Source organism: Protopterus annectens, chromosome 14.part0 (genome assembly GCF_019279795.1).
Source record: "Protopterus annectens isolate FY-2018-M chromosome 14.part0, PAN1.0, whole genome shotgun sequence".
Classification (NCBI taxonomy): Eukaryota; Metazoa; Chordata; order Ceratodontiformes; family Protopteridae; genus Protopterus; species Protopterus annectens.
Window position 1 is genome coordinate 234,349,924 of NC_056748.1, and position 12,046 is coordinate 234,361,969.

Genomic DNA, 12,046 nt, shown 5'->3' on the forward strand with positions numbered 1-12,046 from the left:
GAAAGTTTCAGCTTCACTAAGTAGTGGAAGTTTGGTGTAAAAAGTTTTTTTTTGCAATTTCAGATAGCTTTGTGCTCCACATTATGTATTTCTATAGAAGCAGATCATATCTGTTTCCTAAACTGAATAAAGCACCTGGGTGAGACACTATATTATTTGCTGTAATATTATTTATTCAACAAACTAAAAAATAAAATAAAAAGTAAAAAGTAGTAAGCGCTTTCACAACCTCACGTTGCTTCATCAGACAAACTAGTATGAATTAATTTCACTTAAATACATACAAATGAGTTCAATAAATCAATCAGTTTAAAACTCAATTAAAATTTAAAGCCAAAGTCTGTATGCATTCAAGATAAGTAATGCAATGAAAGCAGCTGCATGAAGGATATCTGCATAGAAATATATATCTACACAAAAATACAACAGCTTAATCAGGCATATATATATATATATATATATATATATATATATATATATATATATATATATAAAACAATAAATAGCAAATATAAAACAGTGTAAAATGCATATTAAGACCACCTTAACTAACATAACAGTCTATAGCAGCAAAATAAATAAGGCTAAGATCTATATAAGCTATTAAATATGGAAGAAATAGGTAGCAAAATTGCAAATTAGTGTCTGAGGTGCCTTGCCTTCAGAAAAGGAACTAGTGAAGTGGTACCATTTAGACCTGGATATCTATCCGCATTCAATTTAATTATCCACCTCTGTTCATGTTCTTCAGTGAGGTTTTCTATATCCCCTCCCCTACAATTCCTCTGTATATGCTGTAGGACAAAAAATTTAAATGAATGAGACTGATCTGTATTCATGACATGATTGGCTAAAGCATTAGACTGTTTCTGGTTATTTATGTCCCTGATATGTTCTAAAATTCTCTCTTTGAACATCCTATTGGTTGTGTCTATATAAAAAACTGGGCATTTTAGGCAAAAACCAAAGTAAATAACATCCATACTTCTACAGTCATAGTATTGTTAGGCATGTAATGTAAAATGTCAAGTGGGATGAGTATATTTGTTTCTACTATAAATATACTGGCAGGCACTACAGTTTCTACATGGAAAGGTACCTTGTCTTTTAGAAAAATGAGTTGTAGTTCGTTTTTCTCCATTACAAAGATGTTGCTTCAGCGATATGTTATTCCTGAAACTAAATTTTGGGACCTCACCAATATTAGTAGCTAAGCCAGGTACCGCCTGTAACAAATGCCAGTTCTTCTTAACAACATCTATGTACTGATTAATATTACTTGCAAACTGGAATACTACTCCAAAGTCATTTCTTGGAGTTACATAATTTCCAGTTATATCTCTGACAGTGTCATCTGAGCTCATATATGGTCTACATCTCGTGGGCCTTAATTTCCAGGCATCTTAAATGGTCTTGTCAATGTCTGTACTAGAATAACCCCTATCTAAAAACTGAATTTTAAGATTTTCCAATGCGTCTATAGCATCTTGATCTCTATTATGTAAACGTAGTGTCCTATATACTTGTCCCTTTAGTACGTTCCTGGGGATGTGTCTAGGGTGCATACTTGATTTATGTAGGCATGTATTCCTTCTTGTTGGTTTAAAATAAATATTGCTCTTAATTTGTTTCAAATGAGATTTAGAAATACTGCCATCAAGAAAATTAATTTGTGTGTCAGAAAATTGAAAAGTAAATTTCAAAAAATCAGTTGTTGTGTGAAGGTATTCATATCTATGCCATTGCCTCTCCATAACATAAAGACATCATCCACAAAACGTACATACCAGAGTACCTGGTCAAAAAATGGATTATGGGCAGAAAGGACATATTGTTCTTCCCAACAAACTAAGGATAGGTTAGCGTAGCTGTTGGCACAAGAAGTGCCCATAGCCACGCCAACCTTTTGAAGGAAGAACTGGTCTTGAAAAGTAACAATATTATTCTCTAGAATGATTTCTAATAAGGTACAAATTAATATAATCTTACTATTAATATAGCTTTTCTCAGCTGTCAGAAACTCTCTTATTCTATATCCATTGTAAGAAACACAAATTGTTCATTTTTGTCAATGGTCTCCATTCTGTTATATAAACGTTCTAAAAAAACATTGACTTCAGAGTAGTATTCCAGTTTGCAAGTAATATTAATCAATACATAGATGTTGTTAAGAAGAACTGGCATCTTATTAGTAAGAGTATCTCATCCAATAAGATGGGCAATGTAGAAAGCTTTCCATACAATGGAGGCAATATGGTGGTCAAAAGTCAGTTTGCTATCAACTTGGGTGCCCAAGTCTCTCATAACTGTTGCATGCTTAGGACCTTATTATTAATGTGTCAATTTGTAGGGACATCACTCTCCCCAAATGGGATGATGATGCAGTTTTTGACATTCAGTTTCTGGCACCAGTCATTTGTTTGGGTGAGGCCCTCTTGTAGGACTGTCCACATCACTAGGGGAATTGATGACAGCACCCAGCTTGCAGTCATCTTGGTCAGCCATAGCCCACTTGTTTTGGCCTGTACCTCAGAAAACTACATCCCAAAGAACACAGGCCCCAAGCCTGATCCCTGGGGTACACTACTTTTTACTTTTTACTTCATATATATATATATATATATATATATATATATATATATATATATATATATATATAAAGTAAAAAGTAGTGTATATATATATATATATATATATATATATATATATATATATATATCCCCAGCACTGTAATCTGAATGACATGCACAGACTTCTAATGACTAGACTTAAGTGTGAACAAAAATGTTAGCATGTAATGATTACATATTTTAAATATTTGTTTTACTGTGAATTATTTCATCCTCAGCATCTTTCTCCTGCATTTCATACCTTTAGATGCATACATCCCCAACCACATATAACTCCTTCCCTTCTCCAATATTTTTAAGCTCTTTTCTTAATGTATACCCCACATTCGACCTTCTCTGTTTATCTTCTTGACAGTAATGCATAGATGAAGCAGAATGTAAAATGGTTTCACCTACCTGCAGAGGACAGTACCTTGGTGGTACTGGAAGTACAGTCAGATAGTGCTTATGGTTCATGCGGTAACCAATCAGTAGGTTCTGTAATTATCAGGTAAGTGAGCCTATGGAAAAAATGTTCAGTAGCTACAACAAATTGTCACTAAAGTAATCTAGGACTGTATGTTTCACAATACACTTTCCTGCAGAAGTTTTTTTGCATAATGCATAGGCTGTTTTCTTACTGGATAAATCATAGGAGCAAAATGGACCATGATATGTCTGTTGAACTTTGCTTTATAAAACATTGTTGCAGCTTTCCCCTTGATTTTTGGACCAGACAAGTAACAACCTTTTTACCTATCTTGCTTAAGGTTCCGGGTACAGCATTGGACTTCCTGGACCACCAGGACCTCCAGGACCAGCAGGGTCTTATGAAGACATTCTAGCACTTTTACAAAGTAAGTATGTTACATTAAAATAATAGTAAATATACTAGAAATACAGAAATAAGATGATGAATCTGAAAAAATGTTATGTTCTACAGTATATTTAAAAACAGAACAAGGCGTTGCTTACTTTTGCACGTAATGGCTGTTGCAATTAAATGACTGACAAAAAACAACACATCCAAGTGATGTGTGCCAGTCACATTTAGCTGATGAATGTGATGCAGACACATAACTACTTTTGCCGGAGAGGAGTTTGAAATGTGTGATTCTTGAATGAAAAGTGAATAGCAATTTAGGAGTACCCTGAAGTTCTGTACCATATCCATCTCAAGTCTTAAGATCAGGTATTAGGCTCTCATTCACTGTTACCTGAAGTTGGAAAGCCAAGATGCTATAACAAATTAAAAGTACTGGAACAACACCTGACTAGGGCTTCTGTCTACAAAGTATCAGCCTAGATCAGATCCCATGTTGCCTGCATAAAATATTTACATTCCACCAAATGCCCAGTAATCTGCCTCCCTGTGATGTCCCAAGCAAAGAATAAGGATTGCTAGGCAATAGTACTTCTCCACAACATATTAATTATTCCTTGCTCAGACACATTTTTGATATATAAATTATTTGCTAAGCCAATTAGCCACATGCAGTCACCTACTTACAAAATTTACATGATACGTGGTGGTATGATATAAGAACAATTTGGAGTGACATATATTAGAATTGTTAACTTGTAAACCTAACTTTACCCTGAAATACACAATTCATCTGACAATTACTAGACTTTTTCAAGCATTTCTCTCATTCATTTTGTTAGCTTTGTCCATGATCCTTGAGCTTTGCTTGATTTAGACTCATCATCATCATCTTCAACAACCCCCTTTTTCCCATTGTTTACATGGGGTCGGATGTTGTGTCAACTGTCACCATCTCTCTCGATTCAGTGCCACTTTCCTACCTTTTTCGACAGTCAAGCCTGACTGTCTCAGGTCTTTTTTCCACACAGTCCATCCATCTCTTTGCTATAATCTTTCATTTCCTCTTGCTTTCTTCCTGTCTGTCCCAAAACTTCTTCACCAGATCGTCTTCTGCTTTTCTGCACATGTGCTCAAATTACTGTAATCTGTCCTCTTTGACCTTCTCTGCCATTGGAGCTACTTTTGCTTCAGGTCTGATGTCCTCATTGCTTCAGCTGTCTCACAGTATGCATCCTACTACCTGCCTCAGGTCTTATCTTCATCAATTGCTCGGCTTTTACTGCCCAGGTTTCTTTACCATACAGTAGTGCTGGTCATGCCACTATTTTATGCACCTTACTTTTCAGCTTCTTTCACATTGTTCTGTCATACACTATTCCTGACACTGTGCAGTTGGCTGCATCTCCGCTGATTCTAGCTTCGTCCTCTTCATTCATACTTTCCTTCTCAACTACCCCTCCCAGACACTTGAAGCTGTTAACCTTTGCACTATCTTCCCTTCATTCTCAGTTCTCAGCTTCCTCTGATTTCCCCAATTTGCTGTTATTACCGTTGTCTTATCTGTACTCAGTTTCATCCCATGTGCCTTCAGCTTTGCTTTCCATTTCACTATCTTTTGCTGACGTTCTTGCTCAGAGTCTACCTGCAATACCACATCATCTGCACACAGCAGCTTTGCTGATCTGTCCCTTCCAACCTGTTTGCTTTTGTAGTCCATCACTAGTATGAACAGCAATGGGCTCAGAGTTGAATCCTGATGCACACCCACTTCCAGTGGGAACCCTCTGTGAGACCAAACACTATTTGTACTTCATTCATTGGGTCCTTGTACATAGCCTGTACTAATTATAGTAATGTTTCTGGGACTTTAAACCACTGCAGGACTGCCCAAATCAGCTTTGTTGGGACCTTGTCATATGCTTTCTCTATGTCTAGGAATGCTCGGTTGGACTCTTTCCTCATCTCTAGATTCTTCTCAAATGCCTCATTGCAAACGTCAGGTCAGTTGTGCTGCATCCTGATCTGAGTCTGAACTGTTTGTTTCCCATATTAATTTCTACTACTCTGCATATTCATTTGGCAATCACCTTCTCTGGAACTTTCCTGCTGAGTCACAGCAGTTTGATACTTCTGTACTTCTCACAGTCTCCTTTGTTCTTGTACACTGTCACTAAATGCTTATTTTACAGTCAACCCCCTGCCCACCTTAGTAATGGGTGCTAACCCTAACCTTAACTATATACCTTAACTTAATGAAAACCTTCCTGTAACACTGCCGCTATTCAGACAAAATTGAGGCTATTGTTATGGGGGGGGGTTTCATAAAGCTCGGAATAGAATATACTTTTCCTTTCTTGATCTTTTACTTGTCAATGTTCAGGACATTTAGTCTTCTCTATGACTGAACTTCTTAATGCCAGTTTTTAACCACAACATTAAGATAGTTTGATCATATAGAGGTCAACCAGATACAGATATAGTTAGATAAAGAGAGCTGTTGCAACATTTTCTTATTTATCCCGTCACAAAACAAGCAAACAGTGCAAACGTCTATCTATGTTTGTGTGCACATATATATGTATATGTATTAAGAGTGAGACAAAGAGAGCTTTTCTATATAGCAAACTGTTTTACACAATCTAGAAAATGCATCCACTGGTTTTATATGAATGGACTATTGACCACAGCACCTGGAAATTCACTTTCCTTTTTGGAAGAGGAACCTGTTATTGTAGGGTGGGATTCAGTGCTAAAATATCTGCTCATGGTTTCAGGGTCTGGGGTTTACTATTGATTTATGTTCATTGCCAGTCTGGAGTTTGTTTGGCTTTTATTTGCTTTTGCAGGTTTCTTCAGGTGCACTTGTTTCTACCCAAAAACACACTAGCTGATTGGCTACACTAAAATATTTATATATGTTTTCTTTTTTTGCTTTTGTGCTGCATGTCATTGCTAAAGTAATTCAAAGTTATGACTGCATTTTGTATTAGGAGTTCAATGCGAACACATAGCTGTCACTTAATATTTTTTCATATTGAGCCATATGATCATTTTTCAGCATTCATCATGCGTAAGATAATTGTCATTTTAGATGGAAAACAAACTGTAAATTTCCTTTTCAAAAATATTGATCACTTTGCAAAATCACTACCTCCTTTACAACATGGGCAATTTATATGCCTCTATTCATGAAGTAACACTAGTAAAGTATTTGTGATGAAATATGTGGAGTGAAAGTGCTGAAAACACAAGAAAGTTATAATGATGTCTTTAAATAGGTACACGCACCCTCACATTTTGCTAATTTGCAATATTTTCTACAAAAACATATGCTGCAGTAATTCTTTTATAATATTTGTTTTCCAACAGATGAATGTATTTTTTTTGGAAATTTAGCAAAATATGCTTCTTGTATATTGCTCTGCAAACTTGCCTTCTTTACAGAGACTGATAATTGCATTGCTTATATTCATGAGGTTGCGTTACTGAAATACTGTTTAACTGTCTGCAATTAATATACCAAAAACTGTTAAAACTGAAATGATACATTTACTTTGTCAAATGCAACCTCATTATATTTTCACACCACAGTTAGTACATAGTCATTGTTTTTCACATTCCTTCAATGGCACAAACACTGCAACTTCTCACATACGGGTTAAAAAAGCATTATAAGGTGTAGGACAATTTGGCAAACAATTATCAAATTGAATGCCATGGATCCACACTTAACTGAAGATACAATTCTCTAAAAACATAGCAAACATTCTTTCTTAACTTTTGGATATTATCAAAAGTTATTCTTTTATTTCTTGCCTTCTTCCTCTTAATATGTCAGCAGCAGTTCTGAGTATCTTTACGTATGCATTGTTTAAAATATTACCGTGATTAAAATGATGACAAACATTTTATTTTGGTGCAGGGGAAGAAGTCCGAAGATATCTTACTGGACCTCCAGGACCACCAGGGCCACCTGGATCTTCAAGTGGACAGGCACTAGATTACTCTGAACTGGCCAGCCGTGTTATCAGCTATATGAGAAGTAAGTATGGTACTGTGTGTGTGTGTGTGTGTTTGTGTGTGTGTGTGTGTGTATGAGGCAGACAAGGTGAAAGAAGAATTAAGGGAGTCTGTTTCAAACACTAAAATGTCTTTCGGAACAATTATTGATAAGTGGTGGCCTTCATTTTAAGTGTGATACTTGCAAAATTTTGATATAGATGACTGAATTTTTCATAGTTTGACAGCAGTAACAGACATTAATTAGTACAAAAAGATAAATCAGTTTATTGGTATAAGCCCTGTATCAAGGCAAATGTGGTTCTTCAACTATTAGCCAAACTTTAGAACTGACATATTAACATTTAGCAGATATTTGGGTGATTGAAAATGAAAAGCACCAATTCCACTTTAAAATATGTTAACATGTGAATGTGTTACTCTTTGGTCAGACAAACCAGAGATTACACTGATAAGGTGGAAAGAACATGAGCTGTATTTCATCTGCAAGACAAGAAAAATAGCGTGTTGAAACTGCTGTGCTTTTTAAAAGTTAGTAGTTTTGTAAAGACTCTCGGAAGAACAGACTGCTGATACTGTGCTGTTATCAGAAATGTGCCAGTAGTGAATACATTGTTCATGCATGAGGCTGCTGATGGTGTGCACATTCTGTGAACAGTACACCTACCTCTCAGTGTTCTTATCTGCTGTGGCACACATATTCTAACTCCAGCTCTAGCACCAGAAGCTAGATTTGATTAGATGGTCCTGGTACTGAAATGTCAAAGGAAGAGATAGCAGTGAATGGCTGAAGCCAGACTGCATGCCTTGGGGGTGGGTGTGAGGTAATCCCTACTGAGCAGCAACCACTGGAAGGTGCCAGGGGACAAGCTATCATAACATGAGTACAGTATTCAACACATAACAGAGATCATGGGTGCTCAAGATGTTATTATGTATCATTTAACAATGCTGAACTTCATTTTAATGTCTATCCATCCATCCATAACCCTTTTTTCCTATTTTTGCTCAGGAGGCCAGAGTGTCACATTAACAGTGACAATCATATAAAGCCAGTGTTACCACCAGGTGACTAGCACTGTCATGGTTGTTCTTTCATCCCACACAAATACATAGCTCTCAACCTTTCATCTCCTAAATGTGAACCATTACCTCTCATAATGTGGAACAAATGTGTAAATGTGGAACATTGACTAACAGCTTATAGCATCTTCAACTAGGAAACTAAAAGAAATATTAAAGTGTGTTACTTTATAATTAAATAATATTTTGATTAATTAATATGATTCACTATTATTTACTTGTCTATCAGTTAAAAAAATATTAACACTGATTATGTGATAGACCCTTTCAGTGTGGAACTTTGTGGAATATGGACCTTTGAATATAGAACTTCATGGAACATGGACTTTTTAAAACTCAAAATGAGGAATGCTCCTCATAATGAGATACATTTGAAATGTATGTACACATACAAGCACACTCACACATACTAGCAATATAGTGAGTCCAATCCACCTACTGCATGTCTTTGGAATATGGGAGAAAACGGGAGCATCCAGAGAAAACCCACAGAAACACAGCAAGTACATGCAGATCTTGCACAGAAAGCACCTCAGCTAACAACCAAGGTGGAGGACATCTTACTGTGAGATAACAATGCCACCTGCTGTGCTACTGTGTAACAGATTGTATTACTTAGTAAGGAGGCTTGGTTTATTTTGCTTACAATACACTAAAGCAATACGGCCTGACCACGGTGTTAGAAATGAGATGGTTACTCTGTTTGTACTCAGTATGGCTGATTATTTATTCAGTTTCGCTTGTTTTAATTCTTAATTGTAACTGTGTGGTTGGTTGTTTCCTTTGAGCTCATTATTTAAAAAGCATTCTTACCTTTGTTACACATACCTGGAAGACTTCCCTGTCAAAGCACTAGTATGCACTATTTTTAAAGCTGTAAATATTAAATGGAAGACCCCATTTGTCACCATGGTGTAATTTCATTTCACTGACATTTATCTTCTCTGTGAGAGAATGCTGTTTTCCTCAGAAAGGATATCTTCACCTGCTAACTCCTACACAGCCTCCCCCTGAATGTTGTTTCATATAGTGCATGGTAGGAAGGCTAGCAGAAGCCATTTTAAGAATTGGTCAGCAGCCTCACCCCAGCAGTGTGCAATCATCTGCTTTTAACACATGAACTAACTAAATAGTGCTTATGCAAGGAAAGCATTACTTACGAAGTCAGCATGCCTAACCAGTTGGACTGTAGAATTCCACAGTGATGTCAGAATGTTCCCTCTAAACATATGTTTTATATTGTATAAGAGTAACTCTTAAGACTACAATGGCATCTTGCAAGAAGGAAAATGAGTAAGGTAACAAATAAAAAAATGCATAAAATTGTCTTCCCCAATTGGAGGTTTGTTGTAAGAGAAAGAGGTCGATAGGGAGCCAGAGAAAGGTTTCACTTTGTATTTGTCAATGTAGGAATTGCTGCTTCTGACTTTAAATGTAAAAAGCTTTACCTACAGATAATGACATTATGTAAAATAACATTGGAAGACAATGTTTTTAAGGACAGGCACAACAGGAAAAGATACTTATATGAACAGGATGTCAAGATGACTAAACTTAACATATACTTTCCACCTGAGGAGAGAGTGACCTCTAAGCTATCCCTAACATATCTATTTTCAGGCCTGATTTACCCCTGCACATGACGTACATACAGCAATTTACAGGTATGTCCCTATTTTTGGTTTGATTTACCCTTTTCCACAATTTTCTGAATACCCCTCATTGCAAGAGATTTTTGAAGCTGTCTAGTACACAAAAAAACATACATGACCAACATACCAGTGGTACCAGTACTTTAAAGAAAGAGGACACGCATTTTACTTCATCCAGAAGCAAAAAATAAATAACCTTGCGTGGTAGAATTTTGCAATATAGTTAATTTAAGTCTACAGATTTTACACTGTCTCTCTGATATTGTGCTTATATTTTTTCATCATTTTTGTCACTCACTGTTTTTAAACATGCCTCTGAGTAGTATCGCACATTCCTACTGGAACTATGAAGACTTAGGTGTTATTCCGTATTCACATTTTATGATAAATAGATGTTCAGATTTTTGACTGGAGACACCTACTTTTCAAATGCCTTTGTAACCATTTTCAATGTGTGCAAGTTGAGAGATATGGTAGAGACAGTGGTTTGTAATAAGGGCTTCCTAATCTTAAAGATAAAAGTTCAAAGTTAACAGAATTCAGCACTAGAGTTCTGTTTCTGCCCTTTTGTAGCTGTAACACAAATTTGAGTTTGCAGTCTATATTACTTTTCCATTCCTTAATCTATAAAAGTTAAATGACAACTTTTAAAAGTAACTTACATTGCCAGCAGTGTTCCGTTGTTGGCTGATATGTATTATTGAAAGACATGCTCATGGGTGACACAGTGATGCCATTCTGGGTGTTCTACCCTTGTTTTAAGATGGCGCTGTGAACGGAGTACCATAAACATAAAATAAATACATCTTTGACCCACATCTTTTTCCTGCTCACGATACACTTTGTTCATCCTTGTTATTGCTTGTTTTCAGCATTCCTATGCCTCAGTGTTGTCCAGTCCCTCTGAACTGCAAAATAAAAGCTGACAAAAGTTAACTGAATGTAATTCTATTGTTCTTGTGTTACTTATTTTAACTTTCTGAAGTAACATAAAAGCACTCAACTGACTTATTTTTTAATTAAGGCTTCTTCAGCTTCCTTTTTGAGTGGCTTTTTTCTTACAACCTCCAGCCATTTTTTTGTTTTCAGTCCATCTTTCCTTGCTTCTGATTCCATATTAGTTTCATCAAAATCTTTTGACTGATGACACTATAATGCTAATTCTGGAAGCAGGAAATTGTGCATGCTTCATGCTGTTTAAGAAAATAATGTTTTACGCTTATTTTTTAAAATTAAGTTATTCACTCAACAGAATTCTCACTGCCATAAAATGGTACTGAAATAGCAAGGTCACAGCAACAATGTTTTAAGGGAAAGACAGTCATCACAGACCTTTGAACATGAGCTTTATTAACCCATTAGTCAATTATACTAAATATGAAATACTGGATCCTCATAATATCATTCTATTTATATAATGAGCAACTGCTGAAACAATAACACCTGTCCAAAAATTCAATTTCATCAAGGGGGAAGGGTTGGCATATTGGTTAAGATGTTTGCCTCACAGACACAGGTACAAAGTTTAATTCTCACCTTTGGGAAATTGGCTACACTTAAAATAGCCCAAAAGGGCAGCTTACTTATAAACCTATGTAAACAGGTCACTGCAATCAAGATTTATCCCTTTTCCAAACGTGCTTACAGTCTATGAGATGATTGTATAAAACTTAGGGATGCAGGGAATAAGGCCCCATTCATAATGCGGTAGTAGGAAGTGCTCAACACCAAAAAAAAAAAAAAATGTGACAACTGTTTTGCTTATGTCTTGCTTTTTGACAAACTAGGTGTCTGCAAACTGACACGGAGACATTTGTCACAGTAGAATTCCACAAAACCTGTTTCACTGTATCCTG

The 12,046-nt window shown here is 36.0% G+C and overlaps 1 protein-coding gene across 4 annotated transcripts in view; it reads left to right on the forward strand.

The window, feature by feature from the left end:
• COL17A1 (collagen type XVII alpha 1 chain) overlaps positions 1 to 12,046 on the forward strand; it is a 423,506-nt gene that overhangs the window by 335,612 nt on the left and 75,848 nt on the right. For all 4 annotated transcript variants that reach the window (XM_044055953.1, XM_044055955.1, XM_044055956.1 and 1 more), the window contains exons 47-48: positions 3,380 to 3,466; positions 7,358 to 7,477. In XM_044055953.1, the coding sequence (XP_043911888.1) occupies positions 3,380 to 3,466; positions 7,358 to 7,477 (207 nt within the window). The remainder of the gene's footprint in view (positions 1 to 3,379; positions 3,467 to 7,357; positions 7,478 to 12,046) is intronic.